At 41.5% G+C, this 26,180-nt stretch overlaps 1 protein-coding gene across 1 annotated transcript in view; it reads left to right on the forward strand.

Moving 5' to 3' along the window:
• The window catches only part of Pgm5 (phosphoglucomutase 5), a 193,203-nt gene that overhangs the window by 104,923 nt on the left and 62,100 nt on the right, over positions 1 to 26,180 (forward strand). Inside the window, exon 7 of the mRNA XM_052188060.1 lies at positions 16,340 to 16,455. Coding sequence (XP_052044020.1) covers positions 16,340 to 16,455 — 116 coding nt within the window. The remainder of the gene's footprint in view (positions 1 to 16,339; positions 16,456 to 26,180) is intronic.

Raw genomic sequence — 26,180 nt, forward strand, 5'->3', positions numbered from 1 at the left:
GTAACTCTTATTTCACTTAATTGGGCCTTGGAGTGCATGAGTGGTGGTTGGCTACAGTGCTTGTCCTTTATTCTTCCAATTGAATTCTTCAAATTGATTGTCTAATATTAGTTGTTAATATTAGTTGTCATATTTTGTTATCAGTTATTGTTGCCAATTTCTTATTGTGTCTACTTTATGCATCGAACTACTACAGGTGTATATTTATAGGAAAACTGTAACATGTCTTATATAGGGTCTGACAATCTCTGAAAGTTCCCACATCCTCTGAACACCTTGGAACATACCCTCAATAAGTGGTAGACAGTAATTTTCCTCAACACAGCGTTCTATACCCTTTCTAGAAGAATCTCCCAAAATAATAAATGCTACTTGGTACAAGTCCAGACTCCTTGGATCCAATAAAGCTATGAAACTCAGAATTATTCAGGAGAGGGACCTTGAAATTTATACTTAATGAACAACTTGGGTGATGCCAGAAAGTGTGTGAAGCACCAGTTTTCAAGGAGCGAGGTGGTTACACCCCTCCCTGTCTATCAGTGTTTCCCAGCTTGACAATGGTGAGGAAACCTTGTCCTCGCTGGTGCTCTGTGTTGGACCTGGAAGACACCATGTGGGATGCTGTACATGAAGTTTGCCTTAAAGGTTAAATTATACAATATCAGCTTACACCCTTGTCTGCTTTGGATATACACATTTGATTTCATTATTGGAGCCAAAAACAAAAAACAAAACATAAAACAAACAAACAAATACCCAGCAGTCCTATTATTTCTTTCCTCTGGAAAATCTATTACAAATCAATTGGTTGCTTTTGTTGCTTTGTCAGAAGCACTGGAATAAAGCAACTTAAAGAAGCAAGGGTTTCTTTGGGCTCACAGTTTGAAGTTACAGTCCGTCGTAGTGGGGGAGCCGTGGTGGCTGGAGTGGGAGGCAGCTGGTCACATGGCATGCACAGTCAGGAAGCAGAGAGAGGTGAACACTGGTGCTCCGCTAGCTTTCTCCTTTTCTTCAGTCTGGGCCTCTACTCCATGAGATGGTGCTGCTCACAATTAGTGTGTGAGTGTGTGTGTGTGTGTGTGTGTGTTACCTAAATTAGTCCAAGCTAAAAAAGCCCTTAATGACACACTAGAAGTGGATCTCCTAGGTGATCCTGTCATTTTGACTCTCCATATTAACCACAATAAGGGACTAATGATGTTTTTAGTTCTATTTGTTTGTTTGTTTATTTTGGAGGTGTGATTGTGAATGATGATGATGATAGGTGTTATGGATGGGCCTGGTGCTGTTCTTGTGAACCAATCCCCTAATGAATAAAGGAACCAATCACTGGGTGAGTAGGTGGGACTTCTGGGTTGGACAGAAGGAGAGAGGAAGCAGGAGAAAGTTAGTCCTTTTTGGAACCAGAACAGCAGAGGGGTAAGATGTAGCTATTAGAATTTCCTAGTGTCATGGCTGATCCCTGCGGATTCGCCACTGGAGGGATCAGATCTTAGTAAGGGTTACAAGATTAGGTTTTAGTTGTTACACCCAGAGATTCAGTTACCATTGTTTCTGAACTAAGTTTGTGTTGTGTTTTCCTTCATGCTGCGGCTCCCCTAGGTTCAAGAGAGAAAGGTAGAAAGGTAGACCCAAGTGTGGCTTTACCTGAGGTGCTCCACAAAGGCCGTGGGGGATTTGAAGCACAGAATTGGAGTGGTAGCAACCTGCCAGTGGGAACCTAGCGAGCTGAGTGGAGAGATTGTGAAGTTGAGAGTCAGAATCTCCACAAGATAAAAACGGACCAGCCAGTGCCTGCCAGTGCATGGCTTGCTAGGCTACTGAGACAGAGGCACAAGTGTGGGAATATGCTGCTCCTACATTTTTAATAATTCCTGCAACAGATGTGTGTGTGTGTGTGTGTGTGTGTGTGTGTGTGTGTGCTCATTTGTACTATGCTTATACACTGCAGAGACCAGGATGTTGGCAGTCCCACCTTCTCTCTCCCTGTCTTATTTCTTTGAGACAGGGTTTCTCACAAAGCCTAGAGCTGAGATGACAGCCATCAAGCTGGCTTGTAGGCACTGGGGACTTGAACTCAGGTCAAAGGACCTTGCCCAGAAAATGTCTGTACTCACTGGACAATCTTCCTAGCTCATAAAAGTAGCTTCCTTTAGTTCTGACTCTTTTGGACTTTTCAAGAAATTTTCTCAGTGTTTCAGTAATAGGCTACAGTTGCAGGAGTGCTTGCATTTGGGTCTGGCATTCCTGATTGGCATCTTTAATTGTACTGGGCATTGGCAGAGGGGAAAGGAACATGCTGAGGAGACTATGGAATGCAATGGTCAGGTTTGTTGGGTCTTCTGAAACAGAGTGCATAGCATTGCCGAAGGTGGTGTGGATAGTGCTGCCCAGGGGACAGTTCTGCCCTTCAACCTTTACCGTAGAGGAGGAAACCCAAGGTTCTGAGGAGAGTTACACCCTTCTCTGTTCCCTCTGTTCCCTCACCCTTCCCCCGCCTACCTACCTATACACATGTTTAAATGCACCAGGTCCATTTATTTATTTCTCATTGCTGTGTTTAGTCTTCACATTGGGCTTTTGCCATCCATGAGCCTCTGAGTATAAATGACCTCCATCCCACTTATGAGCCCCAAGATGAAGAAAACTGCAGTTCTATCATGATTAATTGCCCAACTGAATATGTGAAAAATGCAACATGTCATTTTATTATTAAATTTAGTCCTCAAGAACTCATTATAACACTTGAAAATAATTTATAGGCTGTATTTTCTCATTCTGGAAGGATTCTCGAGTGTGCACAAGGGACTCGAGATCGTTGCCAATAGTTAATTAAATGAGTGACTTGGAGGTTTATCATTTCAAAAGCAAAATTACAGAAATCCTTTCAAGATGCTTTTGGAGCAAAGAGTAAAGATTTGTATGTGAAACATGGGTTTGTTTTAATATGTCTGACATGATGTGGGGTGGGGCTGCACACACACACACACACACACACACACACACACACACACACGCACAGATGCTCACTCTCACACTTATAGACTTAATGTATACTCACAGAATTTCCTTCAATGCAATGCTATTGAACAGTTGCAGAAAAATGAGATGATGTGTCCTAAATGTTTTTGAAGAAAGTTCTAAGGCCTTTGGGGAGAGTGATATGACCATCTTGGGAGGGCATCCTCTCTCTACTCCAGACATGTCCTGAAGGGGCTTGAAAGCTGTCACTTCTAGTCTGCCTTAGAACCAGCAAAGGGCTGCTCCGTGGGGCTGTGTTGGACATACCCCTCAGCAATGAGTTGGTCACAGGAAGAGTACTCTACACTCAAATGCTAACTATTATGATGTTTTAGCAGATGGTTTTCATGCATTCTGGTCTGAGGAACTCAGTGCAATGCAGTTGGATAGCTGGGAGTGAGGCTTGGAAGAAAAGCATGTTGTTCATCTTTCACTATAACGCACGCCTGAGATGCGAGCAGGGCTATTTTGTCTCTGTCCCTGAGGTTTGCTACATGGTCAGTAGACCTCCTTGCTTTGGGCCTATAGTGGCACCGTACATCATGCATGGTTGGAGTGCGTAGTGGAGGTATCCTATTTACTTCATGGAAGTTGGAAAGCCAGGGTGGGGTTTTTAGGTGGGGGAGTAAGGGGAGGAGAAGGAGAGTCCAAAGTCTCAATAAGGACATGGCTGTAGTGACCCAGCTTTCTTCTATCATGACCCATCTCTTAAAAACTATACTATTTCCCAGCAGGGTATAGTCCTCAGGCCAAGTCTTCAATACATAGACCTTTTAAAGCACCAGTATTGAAGCTATATTGTAGGAGCCCGAAAGTACTGTCTAGGCTCTAGTTCTGGCCTATTGGAGTAGTGGTCTGTCATTTCTTCTAGGTATGGGATTTTGACTGGAAGGGAGCTATTTGTCTCCATACATAGTTGTTCCCAAAGACAGAGACCCTGATATTTTGGGGTGCTTTTCCACCTGTCTTTTGCTTTCTTATATCATTAGGCTGGCTTGCTTCCAGGCGGTAAGTTCTTGAAGTAAAATCTCCCTGTTCTTGCCCTATTCTGACATTCTCCTTAAGTTCCCAATAGATTCCACACGGAATGGAACTTCACAGATACAAAGTCTCCTGCTAGGTCTTGAGAATGATGGGAGAGTTGAATGGCCTTATTTTCCTAGGAGCATCTGCTTCTCCCATCAACCTCAAGAACTCTGTATTCTCGCCAACCTTTTTTGGTTCTTGTCTCTCAGTGATAGCTAGCCCCATTGAGAGACCTACTCATTGAGAGCCCCATTGAGAGGATCTGCCTCAGCTGTAGCTGCCGCAGTCACCCATTCTATGAGTAGCTGCTTTTCTAGCCTTCTTCCTCACCCTACCCTACTGCCTTGGCGTCTCACCTTAGGTCTAGACTGTCCAGGTCATTCAGATACTAGAGAGCTTTGCTGTTACTTGTGTTGGTCATGGTATCCAAACTGGCTAGACCCAGGGTGGACTCTCCTGTTGTCTATTTTCTCCATTGAGCTCGGAGTTTCTTGCATTTCAGGACTAGAGGTTGGGCTCTCTGCTTACTGGAATCCCCTTCAACCTTTTCCTTTAAACTTCTTTGGAAAAAACAAATTGCTTGTGATCCCCAAGGTGAAGGTAACAGGGTTTGACGTGTTCTTTCTTCTTGGTCTTTACAAGTGTTCAGTGGGAGTGAAATCCATTTGAACCACACCGGTGTCGTATTCACATAAAGGATGGATTCTGGGTTCATTTGAGCCAGTGTTTTCCAACATGTGCTGAGTCAAACTGTCAGCCCCGTAGGGTGCTCTGTGAGAAGCACATGCTGTTCTTCTAAGCACTGCAGTGAGGTGAGTATTTGGTTCTTATTCTGTGAGGGGAGAGAAGCTTCACCAGATGTCTGAGCTATTTCACACTGAACCACAGCACTGGCTCTGGTAGGTAAGCTGACAGACACATTGTCCCTGAGAGCATTGAGATTGTTAGCATTGGCAGCTGAACTTTGTGACGTTTTGGAGATTTACTTAGATTTGTTTTCGGCTTCTAGTCATTCTGTGCCATCTGCGCATGCTTGAGTTTTAAGGGGCTCAGGACTGTAAATCTTGTTTCACACCCATGGCTATGTTCTGATGGCTCCTGTGATGTCTTCATGAAGTGAACGAATGCCTTTTCCAGCCCAGAGCAGTTGCCCTGATGGGGGAGGGGATCAGATGAGTTCCCAGCTGGGTTTGCAGGGCAACAAAAGAAGGGACTGGCTAAATCACGCTGGAAAATGAGGAAATAGCCAGTCAGCAGTGGGGAGAGCTTGTCACCAGGGATACACAGGGCATTTCTAGGTTCTTGGCTTCTTCTTCAAGAAACTGAAATAAAGGCTTCCACAGATTTGCCAAGTTTCAAGGAAGCTATTTTAAAGTAAAGCGATATTGAAGAACAGAAAGAAATATGCAATGAAGAACAGCAGTTGGCCACAGGGATCTAGCAACCTGTTAGCAACCTAGGACTCTGGAGGACTGGAGAGCCCTGCTCACTGTTCAGGGCTTCCTGCTACAGACTTTAAGAGAAGTAGGGGCACAGCACAGATTCTTTGTGTGTGTGTGTGTGTGTGTGTGTGTGTGTGTGTACAACTTGTAGGATTTAGTTCTTTTCTTCTACATGTGGGACCTGGAAACTGAACTTGGATCTTTAGGCTTGGGTCTTTATGGTCCTTTAGCCACTAAGCCACCTGGCTGGCTAATTGTCTGTTTTGAAATTTTTAAATGATGTAAGCCTTTGGGTACTGTACATTTTTTATCCCATGATGCATCTGATTCTAATCATATTTATGCTCAGTCATGTATAGGCATAAGATGATAAGTATAGTTTTTTTCCCCACTAAAAGATCACTCGGAAGACAAAATTTGCCTTACTGAGCACACACTCCAAATCAGCCAAGGCTGGACTGACTCCTAATATTCATGGATATGTTCTGAAATATGTTTGAATAGAAACTGACAACAAAAAAGGAATTTTTGATGATTGTTAAGGGGGAAGAGAAACTAATTTCACTGTTCAGAGAAAAATATGTATGAAACTGAAAGCAGGTGGGGGTCCTACATTGCTAACAGGTTGCTAGATGAATGGTTCAGAGACTTTGTGTAAACAGTCCATATAGTAAAAATCTCAGGCTGCTACGTACATTATTAAATAGGCGGGTATGTGCATAACTCAAACCAAGCAGAGTTCTAGATTCTTAAACTATTCCCTATGTTGTCCTGCCTCAAGCTAGTATCTTCCATTTGCCCCAAGTCTCTTTCTTCTAGTCCTCTGGCCTGAAGGCTGGCCGGTATGTACTATCTATAGACTCTTCCCAGATTTCAGTTAAGTTTGGCTAAGTGGAAATACTGCAGATGTCTGGTAGGAGAGAATATGGTCAGGCATTTATTTCTCTTCCCACAGGTTTCTATCCACTGGCAACATGCCTTTCTGAAGGTCCTGGCCTATGCCAGGCATAGCCTTTAGATTCTAGTTATAACTCTTTGGATAAGAGAATGTATGGTTTCTGACTAGGGGGAGTGGGCTTTCTCCTGTACTTTTCTTTTTCACTTTGTGCACTGCATGGACAGTTGTTGGAGTGTATCATCTCTTCCTCTTGGGACCTTTGTCTTGGGACAAAGGATAAATGACATGTACAAGACTCTGAAGCTACAGGATTAAGGAAGGCCCCATCAGAAGAGCACTTTGCTACATCAGAGGTTGGAAGCAACAGAGGTGGAGGCAAAGGTTTCATCACTATTGCTGATGGTTCTGGACTTGATGGTTCTGGAGTCCAGGGCTTGCCACAAATCCTTCCACTTGAGTCTCTCTGAGCGAGAGGATGGCTTGCTATTCTACTTCGTAGGGAGAAAAGCTGAGTTTACTGACTGCAACGATCTTAGCAAGTTCACAAAACCAGGAAAGACTGGAGTTGGAAGAAGACTGCAGGTCTTTCCCATCCATGCCAAGGCATTTGGACATGACTGAGCAGGCAGTGACCTGCTCTTTTTGATCCACACAGCAGTACTTTTTAATGTCCAGCTCTATTTCCCACAAAAAGTTGTCGACTCTTCCATCAGTTGCTTTCCTTAGAACTCTTTTTGTCATTAGACAAAATCTTTTGGAAAGATAATATTAATATTAAAGAAGAATTAATATGAACTGACCTTTCCTGATACCTGCTGGAAAAATTAAACCCAATCCCAAGGAACAGAAGAAACTAGGGAAGGTAGGCAGAGCCTCAAACAATCCCTTGATTGGAGATGGCGGCCTGGTAACTTCGTCTGGCTTTGTCTTAGTCGGGGTTTTACTGCTGTGAACAGACACTATGACCAAGGCAACTCTTATAAGGACAACATTTAATTGGGGCTGGCTTACAGGTTCAGAGGTTCAGTCCATTATCATCAAGGTGGGAACCAGGTAGGCATGATTCAGGAGGAGCTGAGAGTTCTACATCTTCATCCGAAGGCTGCTAGCAGAACACTGGCTTCCAGGCAGCTAGGATAGGGGTCTTAAAGCCCATGCCCACAGTGACACACCTACTCCAACAAGGCTACACCTTCTAATAGTGCCACTCCCTGGGTCAAGCATATACAAGGCATCACACACTTCAAGAGAAATGGCAGCTTGAGTTACCTGGTAAGACACAGATCAGAGTAATTTCAAGGGACGCGTGTTTAGTTAAGAAAGGGTTGTTCCGTTCATGGCCTCCTGGGCTCAGCAGGCAGCAGGCTTTTGTTTCCAGAGGGACCTTCAGGGATCCTGAAGGTCAGCTTATGGCCGTGTGCAGGACACTAACTCATGGACATTGGAAAGTTAGACCTTTAAGAATTTTCAGTCTTCATGTCTAAGGTGCAGGATGCTCCAACAGAGAGCTGAATATGAGCCTTAGTTAGGCATCAGATACAGACAAGGTACATCCTTCATGAGGTCACTGGGCTTATTAGGAAGAGGAAGGGAGGGAATTATCTGTTTCTAATATAAGTACACAGAAAAAAAACACAACAAGATTTTTGCATTTAAAGTAGGAAGGGGCTTGAGTTCTATCCATGCAAGAGAAAGGCACACAATCTCTCAAGATACACCCAAGCTAATTAGTTACAAATGGCCACATTCTAGCACACTTGCACTTGCTTGCTGGCAAGAAAGGCACAGCAGTGGGACAGGCAGATCTTCCAAGTTCCTGTGTGTGGCTGTGGTGGCACCGGAAGATTCTGACTGCTTCACTGAGTCAGATGATGTTCAGCTATACAATGCTGGATCTCTCTATAGCTGAGAAATTCCTTTTAAAAAGTGATGCTTCCGAGTTGTCAGTATCTGAATGTCACTGCTAGAGAGTAGGGGTGTGTCCCACTAGACTCTCTGTTTGGACTGCTGAAGGGAGGCAGTGATTGGAAGATAGAGTCTGTGGTGGTGCTAAGAAACAGACTATACAATTCTTCTGAACCCTTTTGCCCTCTGGACTTTCATACTCTTCCGTCACTCCGTCTATGCACCTTGGCGTGGATAAACTACAGTTCGTCGAGTTCCTACTGGATGGGTGGAAAACAAGGTTGCTTCCAATTTGACTTTACTTCTCTCGAAGGATGTTGCTGGGATAGACACCTTTATAAATGCACTTACACTTCTCTAGAGAGTCACTCAGCGGTGGGCTTAGTGGATGACAGAACTTGATTGATTCTATTAAAAAACTCAAACAACTGTACAATCCTGCTGGTAGTATTTGGGATTCTGTTTTTCCAAGAGATTCAACACCCTGTCTCTCCTTCCCTCTCCCCCTCTCTCTATCTCTCCCTCTTCACCTTCCCTCCCCCTTTCTCCCTCTCCCCCACCTTTGCCTCCCCTTCCCCCTTATTTTACTGGTTTTGTAGGTGTGAAATGTTATCTGACCATGGTCCTATGATTTGCTATGTTTTCAGATTCGTCAGTTCTTCTTTTTCCTGTGAACTACAAAGCCTGTTTGAGATGTTCTCACGGGTTTATCGCATTTTAGTGAGTTAATGTCTCCTCAGCATGCATTGTAAGTGTCTTCTAAATCTGTGGCTTAGCCTCTTCTCTTGCACCTTTGGCAGAAAGGAAAGGTTTTGTAAATTCCTTTCTGCTTGAGCAGATGCATATTTTCCACCTGGTTCCCTCTCTGTCTCACAAGTGAGACTCATTCCCAGTCATCCATGGAGGTAAATTACAAATGCTGTTCTGTCAAATTCTGCCTTAATTTATTGAGTTTAGGTAAGAATCCAGGTTCATAGCACGAGGGAGACAGATCCTGAGGTCCCTGTGGCTCTGACGAAGCTGAGTCCCATAGGAAACATTAGAAGCTGGAACAGAGATCTGAAGTTTTTGTTGTATAGGTCTTTCACTTGTTTGGTTACAGTCACCCCAAGATACTTTATCCTGTTTGTAGCTATTGTGAAGGGTGTCATTTCCCTAGAGGATTCTCTGGCATGCAATAAGGACACATGCTCCACTATGTTCATAGCAGCCCTGTTTGTAATAGCCAGAAGCTGGAAAGAATTTAGGTGTCCCTCAATGGAGGAATGGATACAAAAAAATGTGGTATATTTACACAATGGAGTACTATTCAGCCATCAGAAACAATGAATTCATGAAATTCTTAGACAAATGGATGGAGCTGGAGAACATACTAAGTGAGGCAACCCAGTCTCAAAAGATCAATCATGGTATGCACTCACTGATAAGTGGATATTAGCCAAGAAATGTGGAATACACAAGACATAATCCACATATTAAATGATGTCCAAGAGGAACGGAGGAGTGGCCCCTGGTTCTAGAAAGACTTAGTGCAGTAGTATAGGGGAAAACCAGAATAGGGAAGTGGGAAGGATTGGATGGGGGAATAAGGGGAGGGAGGAAGGCTTATGGAACTTTTGAGGAGTGGGGAGCCAGAAAAGGGGAAATCATTTGAAATGTAAATAAAAAGTATATTGAATAAAAAAAACAACAAAACAAACAAACAAACAAACAAAAGAAGCTGGAACAGATAGCAAAACAGAGGCTTTGGTAAAACTGAAGAGCCTACGACATTTCAGTGGAGACTGCTCCCTCCCAGGGTCACTCTGTGCTCACAGGGTTGTGGGCCAACCTTATACAAATGCTAATTTTCTCTGCTCTCTGTACTGTGAGCATCTGTGTAAAAATCTCTTTGTATTCACTTTACCCAGTGCCAAGGTGTCTTTTCTTTCCTATGTCTTTTCTCTCTTGCTTACAGTATAGACTCCAGAGACCTCTAGGGTACCATTTAGGAAAAGAAGCTAATAGAATCCAGAAAAGGGGAAAATAATCACCTTTTCTACAAACCCAGGAGACGTTGTACTGAAATATCTTCTCTCCTGGGCTTGAGCTATCTTGTTAGTTCTCAGGAGGCAAATGAGCTGAGTCTAAGTCCTCTGATGTAAATATGCTTTTTTTTTTTTAAATGCTTTAATCAGAGGTCCCTGGAAGTCGGAAAACACAAAGCAAAATGAAAGCCAAATGACTTGATTTATTTTCCTCTCTTATTAGTCCACTTTCACAGGAGCCAGAAGGACATGGGACAATTGTTTCTCCGTCACCTCTTGCTTGGCTGGAGAACTCAGAACTTACATTCGCTTACATTTCAACTCCGAGACAATTTTTTAAATTATTATTTAAAGACAAGAAGAACTGGGTGGTTACACCAATGTGCTCAAGCACCAGGGATGTTAATATAAACTTAGTTTCCCACACAGAGGTATCCTTAGTGGTCAAAAAGAGAATTAAACCCTTGGGTGTTTGAATTCTGCATACTTAGTTTCTTGCATCTTGGGTCAGTTTTCTAAAACTAAGATTATTATTATTATTTTCTTTCAAGTAAAGCCAGGATCTTCAGAACTCTGTCTGTTGTATGTTGCTGGACACTTTATAATGTGACAGGGAAGGGTCTTCTCCTGTGTCTCACAGGGCAGACATAAAATGAATATACAGAAGTGTCAAGAGGAAGCAGGAAAGGTTCCTGGGCTGGGAATTCCCCATTGCTCTATAGCTGGTCAACACCTACAAGTCAGAGGGACAAAAGACATGCTGTTATCTTAATCTTTGCCTTTTAAATATTCTCTCTGGGGGATAAGTCTGCTTCCTTTGGGTTAACAAAGATCTTACACTGAGGAGAGAGATAATGTAATTCCAGAGGCCTTTCAATTAATAGTTGGGAGAGTATTTCCATTTGTGGGGTACTGTCTCATCTGATCCTCACAGTCTATCTGATAAGGCAGGTGGCAAGTATTATTTTACTTGTGAGTTTTGAGGTTTAGATGACGATGAGATGCCAAGGTCCCCAAGTCACACAGCACTGTTTGCATATGCTTGGGAAAAAAATGGCCGCAGCCATTTTAATGGGACAGTTCAATGTTTGGGGTTCCTTTTCCTCGAGATCGTGAATTGGCCCATCAATAACATTGATTTAAGAATAGATTTAAGGTTATGATTAGAAGACTTTGGAGGGTAGCTCAGTGTTGGAGTTCTTGCCTCCTGGGTTTAAGGTTTCTCACTGGAAGAAAAAAGAAGGTAGGGGTGACTGTTATCAGAAAAACCAGGTTTAGATGAACTCAGCCTCCTTCACATTTACGATTTGGGAAGGCTTCCTTTAGAAAGGATTTCAAAGTACAGCTTCATATAAGCCTTTTACTAGACAGTAGAGCCAGACAGCAGAGCCAGACATCAAAGGGATCGGGAGTGAGTACATCCATGTAATGATGCCAAAGAACTAACATGAAGACTGTGCTCAATGCCTACCTGGACATTAGCAATGTATGGGAGGCCTGCTTGCCTGCCGTATGAAAATGTTGCTAATTCAAACATGTGTTTAATCTTAAAGACTCCAGAGGGATTCTTCATACAAATAAATGTTTAAAAATAATTAAATAACCCCCCCCCCATGCGATCTTACTCTTTGAAGTCAGAAGTGGCTGTCTGGCTTCAAATTTCTGGCTCTCCTATACTGCAGTCTCCTGAGTGCTGTGCCACCATGCCTAGCTTTAAAATCAACTTCAAATGTAAGGTACGTGTAATAAAATCACAGTATGTAAATGTGTGTAGTCTAAGGGATTTTCATACAGTAAGCACACACACATACACACACACACACACACACACACACACACACACACACACCAGCCACTGCTATGAAGAAACCAGCCTCCTCTTGCCTGCTTCTCCACTGTTCTTCAGTCACCCCCAGATGACCAGCACCCCGATTTCTGCCACCAGCCATTGCTTTTGCCCATTTTGCATCACATCTAAGTGGAATACCGGATTATTCCTTTGTCTGACTTCTTTTACTCTACGTAACCACTCACTGCTTCCATTGTCCTGTATTGTGAAGGTTTACTCAATTTTGCTGTCCTATGGTATGGCACTGTGCTGTGTTGGACTGCAGTCAGTGTGAATCCACATCCCTCCATGATGAGCTTCCATATCTTCTCCAGCACTGGCAGTTCCGTTCTTTTCCTCTAGGATTGTGGGTAGTAATCGTTCATGTGGTTTTGGTATGCAATGCCAAGTGGTTTTTATATGCTAACTGGGTCCTTTGAATATCTTCTCCGTGTAAAATGTGTGCCTTTTGCATTTTGTTTTCCTTTTCTTTTGGGGACTTTTAATTTTTAAAAAATGACCCATAGGAAACATGGGCAGCTCCTGAGAACTTTGTCAGATATGTGTGATGCAGATACCTTCTCCTAGACTTTGAAGATGAGGGCTTTGAAAGGATGACCAAGAATTCAGGACATAGAATATGCTCCCTTTGGTTCTTAAGAAAGATGATATTTGGATATTGGTAAAGGGACCCAGATCTTGTCACCCTTGTCACCCTGGTACAACTTTCTAGCAGCAGGATGATCAAAATCAACTGGGTGTGCTCAAGAATCTTTGATCCCTTCCTAAAGTCATGTTGAAAACTAATCCAGAGCCCAGGTGTTGAGAGGCAAGAGGATAAGGACACGGGGCTGGGAAGGAATGATGGGGCAGGCAGGGTTCCTTCCTTGTAAATGAATTTACAACCTTCTGAAGCATACTTCATGAGCAGGTGGCAAGATAGCTCTCCCATAGTTTGCTTTGTAAGGACATAGCAAGAAGTTCCTCACCAGGCCAAATGTAGGCACTGTACTCTTGGACATCCCCACCCTCCAGAGCTACAAGAAATAACTCTCTGTTCTTTATAAATCGCCCAGTCTGCATTCTATTTTAGTGTGACAAAGTGTACACAGACAGATGTTCACATGACAGATCACTTAAGAGAGATTTTGACAGGTTGGAAAGAGACGGTTAATCTGAGTTGAATGAATGGCACAGAAGGATCAAGCAGCACTCAACGACAGCAAAAGGCAGGAGCATCATGGAGAATAGAGAGGAAGAGCTCAGGTCTTGAGGAACACAGAATACAAGGAGGTGTGTGGGAGAAGCTGCGAGGCTGACACTGTGTCCATCTGGAAGCCACTTTCTTGGAAGTCCACAAACCCTGACTGAGGAGACTTAATGCAGCATGGTGTGTTAGCTACAGGGCTCATTCTCCCCTGGGGTGGGGGTGGGGTGGGGTGTGGAAGACTTGGAGCCCTGATAGTCAGGCTCGGCTTTCTTAGGCAGAGTTTGCTCCTCACATGTGCTGGTGGTCGGGGAGAGGCAGCCTGAGCAGCTTCGTTTGTGATAAGGGCCTTGTAGACTCCAGGGGCTTCCTGCCAAACCCGAGGACTAATGCATGATGTCTGCTGAGTGCTATGCTTGGGATGAGTCCCAAACTCAGTGTGTGTGTGGGGGGGTAGGGACAGGAATTCCTTTCTGACCCCAGGACACAATCAATTTATGCTCAGGGTCCTGGAATTGAATTACCCATCTTGTCTCAGCTTGCATAACTGCAACTGTGGCTCAGCTCTTAGTGACAAAAGTATCTGCCTCTTTACAATCAGTCACAGCCACAGCCTGGTGCTCCCCGCCCCCCCCCCCCCCCCACACACACAGTAATTAATTGGGAAGGGTGGGAACTGGGGAAATCCTTTCCTCTCCCTTCAATCCTGCCAATTTGGCTTTGAACCTGAAAGAGTATTTTGAACAAAGATCACGTGTCCTTGTCCTCTCTCCGGTCTCTCTCACTCTCAACTCTGCCCTGTGTTGTACCTTTCTCTTTGGCACTCTGGTGTGTCTACCTTTGTTGGTTCATTGTGACCCCTGTTTTCCTATGTGCTCTTTAGGCTTCCATGTGATCTGTTTCTCCTTCCTTGAGCTTTTGACCATGAAATTAGCAGCCTTTTGTTCTAAAGTTTGTGGAGAGACTCTTCCATTGTTCCTCTCAGGATGTGAATGTGATTATATGTTTTTTCTTAAAATGAAAGAAGATAAGCTGGAACCTCTGAGTTGAATGAGCATCTGTTACAGAACAGAAATGGGGACTTCATTTTCTGTATACGTTGGCGAGATGCATCCAGGGTGTTAGATAACACAATGGTCTGTTTAATGGCATTTCTATATTCACATTAGTAAGCTTTTCATTATCATTCCTGAGTAAGAAAATATTTACTTTAGGTCTAAGTTTTAAAAGTTTCAGTTCAAGTTGCCTAGAGCCATTGTTTTGGGCCTGGGGTGAAGCAGAATTGCGTGACAGCAGGAATATGTGGTAGTGGCCGCCATGATGGCCAGTAAGCAGGCTAACGGCGTGGCTCCCAAAGGCCTGGGCCACATGACCTCCTTTCTCTATCTAGGATTCAGATTGCATAGTTCTACTACCTCTGAACAGTCTACTTAAAAGATGAATCCATCAGTACATTTCACCATTACATCAGGATCAGTGTGACTTCTTCATCTCTGGAGATAGCTTCATATCCTGCCCAAAGGCATGCCTCCTTAATCTTCTAGGTGTCTCTTAATCCAATCAAGTTGGTGACTAACATTAGCTTTCTCAATATCATAAGTTATCTGTCCATTCCCCTAGGACATTTATTTATATTGTTCCTGTTATTGTAAATGGTAATTGATCAGTCTTGTCAAATCTGGGTTGTACTCTATCGAGGGACGCCACACCCTAGGGTCTCCAGGCAAGGGTTCTAAAAGAAATTTGCTCATAGGAAGTTTGTTCCTTTCTACCCTGAAGATTAAAATTGAATCCACAATCAATATAATGCCAGTCAGGTTCCTACTACTCTAACAAAATACCTGTGGCAGTCAACTTAGAATGAAGACAGTTTTGTTCTAGTTTTAGAGGCTCCATTCCATAGTCTCTGGATCATGTTGCCTTTGGGACTACAGTGATGCAGTCTATAGTAGTGAGAGCACATGCTTCAGAAACTGATCACCTCATGAGAAGTCAAAAAGAGAGATAGAGGATGAGGTCAACATCCTGCAGTCCATTTGAGGGTGTGTCTCCAGTGACCCCAAACCTCCCATTGAATGTTACTTAATGATTTTCATAATGTTTAATAGTGCTGAGATGAGAACCACAAGCCACAACATGTGGGCATTTAGGGAATATGTCTTAGGGATATATCTAAACTATAGCCAAGGAGACAGTGAGAAAAGAGATCAGACAGAGAGATATCTGACTATTAAAGGCACACAAAGGCTTCAGCCAATACCCAAGGAGCCCGGAAATGGCTTCACAGAGTTGTACCAAAATGAGGAAGAATGATAGACCATTGACTGTTAAACACAGGCCAGTCACTAATTGAGCTGACCTAATTTTGACTTTGAATGAGACACATCTTATTGAAGGAGAGTCATGTTTGTGACCGGAAGCCATTGGCATTCATAAATGCTGGCAAATGAAGATTCCACCATCAAAAATCTAGCAGTGTGTTTGTGTGTGTGGGTATATGTGTGTATGTACATTGTGTGTATCTGTACATAGTACAGATTGATCATGTGACCATGAGCAGTAAACTATAGTGTCTACTACACATCATTTCTAGAGTTGAATTACTGTTTCATAGGCTATAGGCAGATTCATACTGAGTAAATATTGTCAAACCACTCCCTCCTAAATGTCTATGTGCAAATGCTGTCTTAATTTAGATTCCCTTGACTTAAGCAGACTATTGGCAAAAAGACAAAGAACATTTATGGGGACACTGATATTAGAACAGTTCACACATTGACTTTGTATATATTGTAATCTAGAGAAAACAAAGTTGAGAGAACTGAAATATTCTACTTATTCTCTAACACGTGCCTTAGAAACTGTCAACAGCTATTCAAATTGTTCTGAGTTGTAGTTAGGAAACAAGTAGATCACAGGACATCTATTGAGCTGAGGAAATAAAAGAAATGTGAATTGATAGTTGCCTCAAATTTCATTTTTCAGAGTGGCTAAATCGATGAAGGTCCCTGTGTATGAGACCCCTGCTGGATGGAGATTCTTCTCGAATCTGATGGACTCTGGACGATGCTCTCTGTGTGGAGAGGAGAGCTTTGGCACTGGTAGGCTCGGCTGCAGTATTGATGAGGGTGGCGGAAATTCTGCAAACCCATTGGAGACTTGTAAATAATCTTCCTGTGCATCAAAGGCTGAAGAATTACTTAGAGGTTGAAAAATAAAAAATAAAAAAAACCAGGGAAACCCAGTAGAATTCATGTAGTGACACATTCACCTTCTTTGGATATCTTTAAAGGTACCCCTTTCTTTAAAGAGTTCATTTGAAAATGATAAACATAGGCAGAATATCATATTAGTCACACAACTCAATTTCAAGGATCCATCTATTATTATTATTTGATTGTTATTATTCAATAATAATTTTACTTTGCAGTGCTGAGGACTAAACTTTGTCAGATCTTTTTAAAATTTTACTTGAGATAGGATCTCACTATACAAATCAGCTTTGAACATGTGATCTTGGCCTCCAGAGTAGTTAGGATTATAGGTATGCTTCAATATGTTGCACGTTGCTTTTTTTCTTTTTTAATTTTGGTTTTCAAGACAGGGTTTCTTTGTGTTGCCTGGCTGTCCTGAAACTGGCTCTGTAGATTCACAGAATTCTGTAGAACTTTCATCTTCCTGTCCTTAGCTCCTGAATGTTTGCCCCCCCCCTTTTTAAAATTAATTATCAACATGCATTTCTCTACTTTCTCCACAAAATAAGCTGCTTTTTCTGATTGTTAGGAAGCAACATTCACCTGTCCCCCAAAGCTCACCTTGTTATTCCTGAATATTTTAGTGGGAATTTTCAAACACAAAACCTCACTGGAAAGAGTATATAACCATGGTACCATTGTCACAATTGTTTAAAATTCCTTCTTTTAGTGCCTTAAGATGTCACCCTATTGCTTTGAATATTTCTATAAATTCTGTTATAATTTGTATTTTTATTCTTCTACATACAGTCCTATACCTCTGGCTGCCTTCATTTTTAAATTTTTTTATTTTCAATCTTTACATTTATCTATTCTTTCCTTCATTTCCAATGTGATGATATGTTTATTGAAGGAACTCTAATGTCATAAGAGGTCTTGTTTTTGGAGATAGCGCCTCACTATGTAATTCAAGTTGGCCTTGAACTCTCAATCTTTCTCATTCTGCCTCTCAAGTATTGGGATGATCAGGGTGTGGTAGCATATCTGACTTTGCCTTTTATTTCTATAATTTACCTTTATTTTAAAAATAGTTTCCATATTCCTAGGATAAGTGCCTGTCTATATAAGTTGTTGATCTTCCCCATTAGATTTGGCCATCTCTGACTCTAGTTCTATCGTTGTTTTCCCACTCGACAGTTATTTGCTTTCTCTTGTTCTTTGTGGATCTTGTAAGTTTTAATCAAAAGTGTGTGGATAAAAGTGGTGCATATGTGGGCAAACAGTACTGAGTCCAGAAGGTGGCAGAGCTCTTCCCTCAGGCCAATTAATATGGAAGGTTAAGTTAATCTAGGCAGTAGTTGAGTTGGGTTTAGACTTTATTGTTTACATTATAAACTTTAGTGTGCTATAGGCCTGAAATTGGTCTAGAGGCAGGGCATTTTACTGTGGAGGGTGAGAAGCTGCAGGGAGTTTGCTTGTGTTCCTTGCTTGCTTCTTTATTTTAAATGTTCTGTTTTCATTCTCAGCACGCAGCAGTCACTGCATCCCTGAGACACAAGCAGGGCTCTCTCATGAGTGGCACTAAGTGATGAGTCTCGAGCCCAAGAAGACCTATTGCTCTCTCCAAAGGAGCAGATGTACCGTTACCCTTATCCCTCACACAGCAGTGATAACTCTTATCCTAGACACTTAGGGTGAAGAGTGATGTTTACAACCCATTTCTTATGAGAGAAGGACCCAGGGCCTGAAGCAACCCATCCTACATGTTCATACCACTGTGTCTCCCTCTATATCCTGGGCCTTCTAAATCAATCCAAAAAGCCTGGAGCCCATGTTTCCTCTTACAGCTGGGACTCCAAGTGATTTTTAGCCAGCACCACAACCTGCCCTTGATTTCTTCAGCATTTGGTAAACTCCCAGTGACTTCTGAACATATAGCAGCTCCCTCTTTCTCCTTTGTCCTTCAAAAGGTGAGACCAGTGTCCTGTCCTGTCTGTGCTGAGTGGCTTGTTGCTATTTAGAACTCACAATACCCTTTGCATTGTGGTGGCAGATCTCTAAGGAGTTCAGGAAAATTCTGTAGATTTCCTGACCTTTTCTCATTGGTAAGATTTTTTAAAAAGACTTTTCTTTTACAGACTTCTCTACAATTGGGGTGTAGAAATAGAACTTCAAAAACTATTTCTTTCTTTCTTTTTTTTACAACTTAATTCCATTTATTAATGCATCAGTGTTATTCTTGAGAATCCTAGAGCTGGAGGAATACAACTGGAAATGGGAAATCAGATTCAAAGAGCCAAAATTTAGCACATGCACTCATGCATATTGGTCCCTAAGTTTATTTCAATGGAAAGGTTGATTTTCTTTTCTTTTTTTTAATATTTTTATTTTCTATATTTTTTGTTTACATTCCAAATGATTTCCCCTTTCCCGGATCCCCCCTCTCCATATGTCCCATAAACCTTCTTCTCTCCATCCCTTCTCCAATCACCTCTCTCCTTTTTCTCTGTCCTTATATTCCCTTCCCATGCTAGATCAATACTTTCCAGGATCAGGACCCTCTCCATACTTCTACATGGGAGTCATTTGTTATGCAATTTGTGCCTTGGGTATTCAGGGCTTCTGGGCTAATTAATATCCACTTATCAGAGATTGTATTCCATGTGTATTCTTTTGTGATTGGGTTACCTCACTTAGGATGATAATTTCAAACCATTTGCCTAAAAATTTTGTGAATTCATTGTTTCTAATTGCTGAGTAGTATTCCATTGTGTAAATATACCACATTTTCTGTATCCATTCCTCCTTTGAGGGGCATCTGGGTTCTTTCTAGCTTCTGGCTATTATAAATAAGGCTGCTATGAACATAATGGAGCATGTGTCTTTATTGCATGCTGGGGAATCCTTTGGGTATATGCCCAGGAGAGGTATAGCAGGGTCCTCTGGAAGTCTCATGTCCAGTTTTCTGAGGAACCTCCAGACTGATTTTCACAGTGGTTGTACCATCTTTCAGCCCCACCAGCAGTGGAGGAGTGTTCCTCTTTCTCCACATCCTCGCTAACACCTGCTGTCTCCTGAGTTTTTGACCTTAGCCATTTTGACTGGTGTAAGGTGAAATCTCAGGGTTGTTTTAATCTGCATTTCCCTAATGACTAATGATGTTGAGCACTTCTTAAGGTGCCTCTCGGCCATTCAATTTTCTTCAGGTGAAAATTCTTTGTTAAGATCTGTACCTCATTTTTTAATAGGGTTATTTGGTTCCCTGGGGTCTAACTTCTTGAATTCTTTGTATATATTGGATATTAGCCCTTTATCAGATGTGGGGTTGGTGAATATCCTTTCCCAATTTGATGGTTGCCGTTTTGTCCTTTTAACGGTGTCCCCAGAAATGAATCCACACACCTATGGTCACTTGATCTTCGACAAAAGAGCCAAAAACATCCAGTGGAAAAAAGATAGCCTTTTCAACAAATGGTGCTGGGTCAATTGGAGGTCAGCATGCAGAAGAATTCGAATTGATCCATTCTTATCTCCATGTACTAAACTTCACTCCAAGTGGATCAAGGACCTCCATGTAAAACCAGACACACTGAAACTAATAGAAAAGAAACTGGGGAAGACCCTTGAGGACATGGGCACAGGGGAAAAGTTACTGAACAGATCACCAATAGCTTATGCTTTAAGATCAAGAATTGACAAATGGGACCTCATAAAATTACAAAGTTTCTGTAAGGCAAAAACTATTTCTTAATAAGTTTCTCTGTTGTCCGTCTTAGTCCCCACTCAACAGTTTTCTCCTATTAAGAACCAACCAAAAGATCCTAGAGTGTAACTGGTTAATTTCTTAAGTCTCTTTTAGCATCTGGGGAAGTGTTTGCAGGCATTCAGACTCAGGGATTTGCATGTGTTAGGCTAAGGCTGTTCCACTTAGCCCTGCCCCAACATATAAGTCTTTTAAATTTAAATTTGTGTTGCATGCTTTGTTGAGTTTTGCATATTTTAATTTTTCACATTCTTATCCCCATTTTTTCCAAGTCAATTAGTGCTTACCCAGAAAAGCATGGCTATTACTACTACTATTATTTTAGCACATCCTGTTATTAACTTTAGTGCTTTAATTTCCAAAAACTATATATTATCATAGTTTTTATCCTGGTGCTTAGTCAAATGTATAATCATTTTTTTGGTATTTTCCCCCCAATACTGATACTTTTTGTTTTATATTTTCTTATTAAATAATTACCATCCTAAAAATTGTAGTCAATAACAAGTAGTTTCTCTAATTTAATATTAGGAACTATTTTATCAATACTTTTTGTAAAATCACTATCATGCTTAAGGTGATTTTTTTTCTATTCATGTTTCACTTGTAGCTTCCTTAAGAATGGCTCTTGGATTCACTAGGCACATCATTAGAACTTAGTGATGCACTAACATATCCTTTCCCCCTCTTTATTTTATAAATGTAATAAAAACTACTGATCTCCCAATATCAAACTATACTTGAATTACTAAGAATAAGTCCTATTTGGCAATGCTTAAACAGACTGCAATAAAACCACTTTACATGGTCATAATGGTAGTCTTTTAGGCCAAGTTCATAAAGAAACCTTCTTCTTGGGATACTTTCTTCTCTTGTCAAAATGAATTATATTCCAGTAGCATTACCATTAACATCTCAGAAAGGCTAGCGTGCTCTTTATTACCCTTGGACAGAAAGAGACCATAGCAAACTTTCTCAAATATGACTGTCTGGATTTAAATGGGTTGTTGACAGTTCTGCTTGGTAGAGCCATGGCTGGTAAGTCCTTTTCTGTGGACGCCTAACAGAACTCTTTTCTCCTTCCTCTGGAGTTCTGTGTGCTTCCATCAGAGATATTGATACAAAAAAGAAAAGATCAGAATTCTTTTGTTACATGTAGTAATATAATTCTGCTCAGTTGCTAATACAGAAACTGGAATGGACTGTGTTCCAGTAATGCCTTCTCCTCTATTTTCATACACATTTACAGAATGTTTGCAATGTACCGTGTGCTTTATAACTTCTTTATAATTAAGAGGATAAGATATTACATAGATAAGCCATGCCATACCTTTATGTGATAACTAGTTTCTGCCAACTTGACATAAACCTAAAGTCATATGGGAAGAATAAACCTTAACTGAAGAATTGCTTTAATCATATAGGCCTGAAGATATATCTGTGGAACATTTTGTCAATTGCTAGTTGATATAGGAGGTCCCAGTCCACTGTGGGTGGTGCCATCCCTATATAGGCAGACCTCAGCTGTATAAGAAAGGAGTTGAACAAATCAAAACTCAGTGTTTCTCTGCAGTCTCTACTTCAGTTTCTGCCTCCAGGTTCCTGTCTTGAGTTTTGGCTCTGACTTCTCTCAGTGACAGATTCTGACCTGGAGGATGTAAGATGAATAAAGTCTATCCCTCTTAAGTTGATTTTTGGTTAGCATTTTATCACCACAATAGAAAGACAACTAGGACAACTTAATACATATTTCAACTTAATAAACATTTATGAATTGTTTCCCAGTTATAAAACATTATATTGGCTGATCTGTTGAGTATAAAGTGATGAAGACCATATCCTTAAGATATCTACAAAGCCTTTGCAGGCTATAGAAGATGAGATACTTTAGAAGATGTGATAAGGAGAAAATGCATTAGGCTGAAAATTTAAAGCATGCTTTTTGAAAGAGATGGGAGGTGAGACTGTGCTTGAAGAATAGAGAGGATGTTTAAACATAGACATGAGAGACCAAAGCCCTGCCAGATGGCATCATGTCAGAAAGCCAATGGAGGTGGGAGAACAGGGACATGTTTTCTAAGTAGTCAATTTCCCACTCATCTAGAGTAGTGTTTTTCAAATATGGATCATGAGATTAATATAATATCACCAATTGCTTTAATGAATAGAAACTGTGAAAAAGCAATGCAGTTCAAATGTTGCTTGCCAAAATTTCTGTGTATATATAAGTATACACATGCACATGTATTTTCTCGTGGTAAACTGCCCTTATTGTAGATTGTGGTGAAAATATCTGAGAGCATCTTCGGCAAGAATCACAAAACTTTCCGTAAAAGGCAAGATAGTAAATATGTTAGGCTTTACCAACCATAAGGCCTTATGGAGTCTCTGTTGACATTACTTAGCTCTATGACCGTAGCACAAAGCAGCCATAGATAATAAATAAACAAACCAGCACGGTTGCCTTCCTAAAAAGTGTTAGTCATAGACACAAGCATGAATCCTGACTTTGCCCAGAGGGCTGAGTTCGACCATTTGCTACTCCTGAACATGGGGTCAAGTAAAGGAGAGCGTTCCCAGAGACAGGACTGGAGATATCATGAGAAAGGAGTGGCTGAAGCCCCTATTGCCTTAGATGTTGAGCCCCAAGCAGATGCCTCTCAGCTAGCTGGCCGTGGAAAGCCACATGCAGCGTGTGTGGGGAGGTCAGCCTGCAGATGCTTTCGGCAAGCTTTGTTTTGAGATAGAGATGCTGACTGCAACATAAAGGCTCAACTGGATGCGGATTTTAAGAGGCTTTTTGCTTTTGGAGTTGTCTGTCATTTTCCTTTCAAGAAACACAGGAGACCTTTTTTTTTTTTTCATGTCAAGGGCTTTAAAATTGTTATATCTTCTGCCATTTTGGCAGGTTAAAATATTAGCCTACTTTGATAGATGGAGCTCTGAGCCCAAGGAATAGTGAAATGGGTCTCCCAGGGCACCCGAGCCTGGAAAAGGTCTTCATTTTCATTAAATCTTGCAGAACTAAAAGGCAGTTCTTTGGCTCTTTGGTGCACACTGCTTCTACCGTGCTTGTCAGTCTTTCCATGAACATACTGATTCCTTCTGCCTCTGACACAGTCCATGCAGCCACTCTAGTGCCTGAAGGATCAGGGCATTGAATGTAGGGAAGGAAGCTCTTCTGTCAGGCTTCCTTAATACCAGGTCTTAGAAAAGCTGTGATCTGGCTGTGCAAGAATCACAGGGGAGTGTGGTTGATTTTGTGTGTAACTTCTATCCTGTACATGCATGTGCTTGTGCATGCGTGTGTGTGTGTGTGTGTGTGTGTGTGTGTGTGTGTATGTGTGTACATATATGTGTACATATACATATATTTGAATTACTGAAAGTAATTCAAAATGGTGTCTGGGGCTTTGCATTTTGAAAAAAAATATATGTTTAAATAGTTCTGGTGTACATCCAAGAACAAAGAAGACTATCAGTGTTTCTGATTTGCATCATGACTGGGAGAAAGTGTATGTGTGGGATTCCACATTGGGTTGAACTAAGCAGAACAAGGGCACGGGAATAGAAGGTTTGTGACTAATATCCAGGACCCTCCTTTGACGCTGCAGGCCAACCAAGGAACTTCTATGACCCCTATTTACAACTCATAAATACTGGTCCATCACAGGAGATATCTATCTATGTTAGAATATGGTTTTCAGAATCAATAGTTAATCACAGGAAGAGACATGGAGAGATAGAAATATTCAGAGAGGTTTCTGAAGTATACTTCAGCTTTCCAAAGTAGAAGCTTTTGCCAGTGTCCCTGGGGCATGGAATTGTGTACCAACCAAGAATGTACAACACGGTGCCAAGAAAGCTTGGAAAGAAGACTCTCTCTCAGCTCAAGGATGCCAAGACTTTGCCCAGGGGTAAGTCCTAAGGAACAAGATACATCCTGAATAGAAATGTTCCTGCTGGCATCTCTGTTTCCCAGAGTGTGCCAGGCTAGCAAGCTGGTGAACAGATCTGCGTTCAGGCTTCTCTTGTGTGAGAAGATGTAGGTCTCAGGCAGTGAGAACCTGCATTCATTGCTCCATCAAAGAAACTGGCTGATAGAAGCCAAGCCACCTTTGGTGCTAGGACCAGGTGTCCATGCATGTCCTGGAAGGATCTGGAAAGCTGCTTTGCTGCGGTGAGGAGCATTTTGTACATACTCCATCAAACAGAGAACTATTCATATGAATGGCATTTGAGCTGCTTCTTCCAATTTTAAAGGAATCTGGGCTTATTCCAAACACAAACAGAATGTACTAATATACTAAAATTAGGAATTTAAAAAAAAACCCTAAAACTTGGGAGAAAATTGTTTTGGATTGTTGAAAATGTTCATCCAGTTTTCATTATTACCATCAGCATTCTAGGGGGCTGAAAAGATGTTTCAACAGTTAAGAGTACTGGCTGTTTCTCCAGAGGTCCTAAGTTCAATTCCCAGCACCCACATGGTGGCTCATAACCATCTATAATGAGTTCTCATGCCCCATTCTGGCATGTAGGTGTACATGCAGATAGAGCACTCATATCCATAAAATAAATAAATAAATCTTAAAACAAAGCATCAGCATTCTAAGAGGCCATGACGTTTTGAGAGCACATGAACTGTCCTGGCCCAGAGTTTGTGAGCCTGTCCCATTGCAAGCCATGCTGAAGAACTGCCCTTTGTGTGAAAGATCTCTAAGCCTGACCACCAGCAATCAGTAGTATATCATCATCATCATCAACAACAACAACAACAACAACAACACCCCATGCAGCATGACAATATTGATTATTTCTAAGCAAGAATCCTGTGTTGAATTTTCTATAAAAATAGCTTTGTTTTTTCATTTGTTTGACTGAGTCACGGCATTCCTAAGTTCCTTATGCATCCATCTCTTTCTGAAAATTTGGAATTACATACAGCTCCCCTGACAGTAACACACTTAGCCAAATTGTCCCTCCAGATTTCCCCCCTGTGAATTCCTGGGTACAGTATTATATTCTTAAGCCAATAGGTTTTCTGTCTCAGATTTTAGCAAAATAGAAAGAGGCCAGTGGCTTGTCTTGCCACAGAGTCTTCAATATCCTTTTGATTTCCTGAGGTCTGCTGGATATCTCTGTCATGTGGGTATTGTAAATATGCTGAAGACAGGGGCCATGTCTGTCTTCTTGAGACCTCATTCTTTGATCCAGAGTAATTGTTTATAGGGTCTATAGAGGAGAAAAAAGATCATGTAGCCTAGTTACAAGGAATGATAAAACAAACTTACACAAAATTATAAAAGAAAGTTTTAATGTTTCTTTTCTTATTACCAGCACACATTCTTAGCTAATAAAGCTCCACTTGAGAGATTTCCCCTTCTGAAACCCATACTAATGGCCAGATTTTAAAGTATTGGTAATTTGTACCATTAACTTGTTTATTTCCCATGTGGGTCCTGATACTAACTTGGGTATGGCTTTGCTTAACATTGGGCTGGTTCCAGCTCTTGCAATGTTCTTGGTGTGACTGAACCACAGTGTTTTCAGTAAGTCACTCTGTGATCTCTTGCTTTGTGCTTTGCGTTACTGATTTACTCTTTGGTTATTTTGTGTGATGAAATTTTATCTCCCCCAGTAGTTCATTACCCTTTCAGGTCATTCTCCTTAGTTTCTACTCTTACTGCCTGTGACGTACACACATTTTTAACTCAAGACTAGGTTCACAGCCAGTGCTATGACACAAATCCTAAAGAGGCTTAGCTCTCCCATATTTGTCCAACTGTTTCTATTTCTCTAGGTGAAGGAAAACTTCTGTTTGTTGCCTTCCAAGGGGTCCTAACTTCACATTTGTCTGCTTTCAGTT

Source organism: Apodemus sylvaticus, chromosome 1 (assembly GCF_947179515.1).
Source record: "Apodemus sylvaticus chromosome 1, mApoSyl1.1, whole genome shotgun sequence".
NCBI classification, from domain to species: domain Eukaryota; kingdom Metazoa; phylum Chordata; class Mammalia; order Rodentia; family Muridae; genus Apodemus; species Apodemus sylvaticus.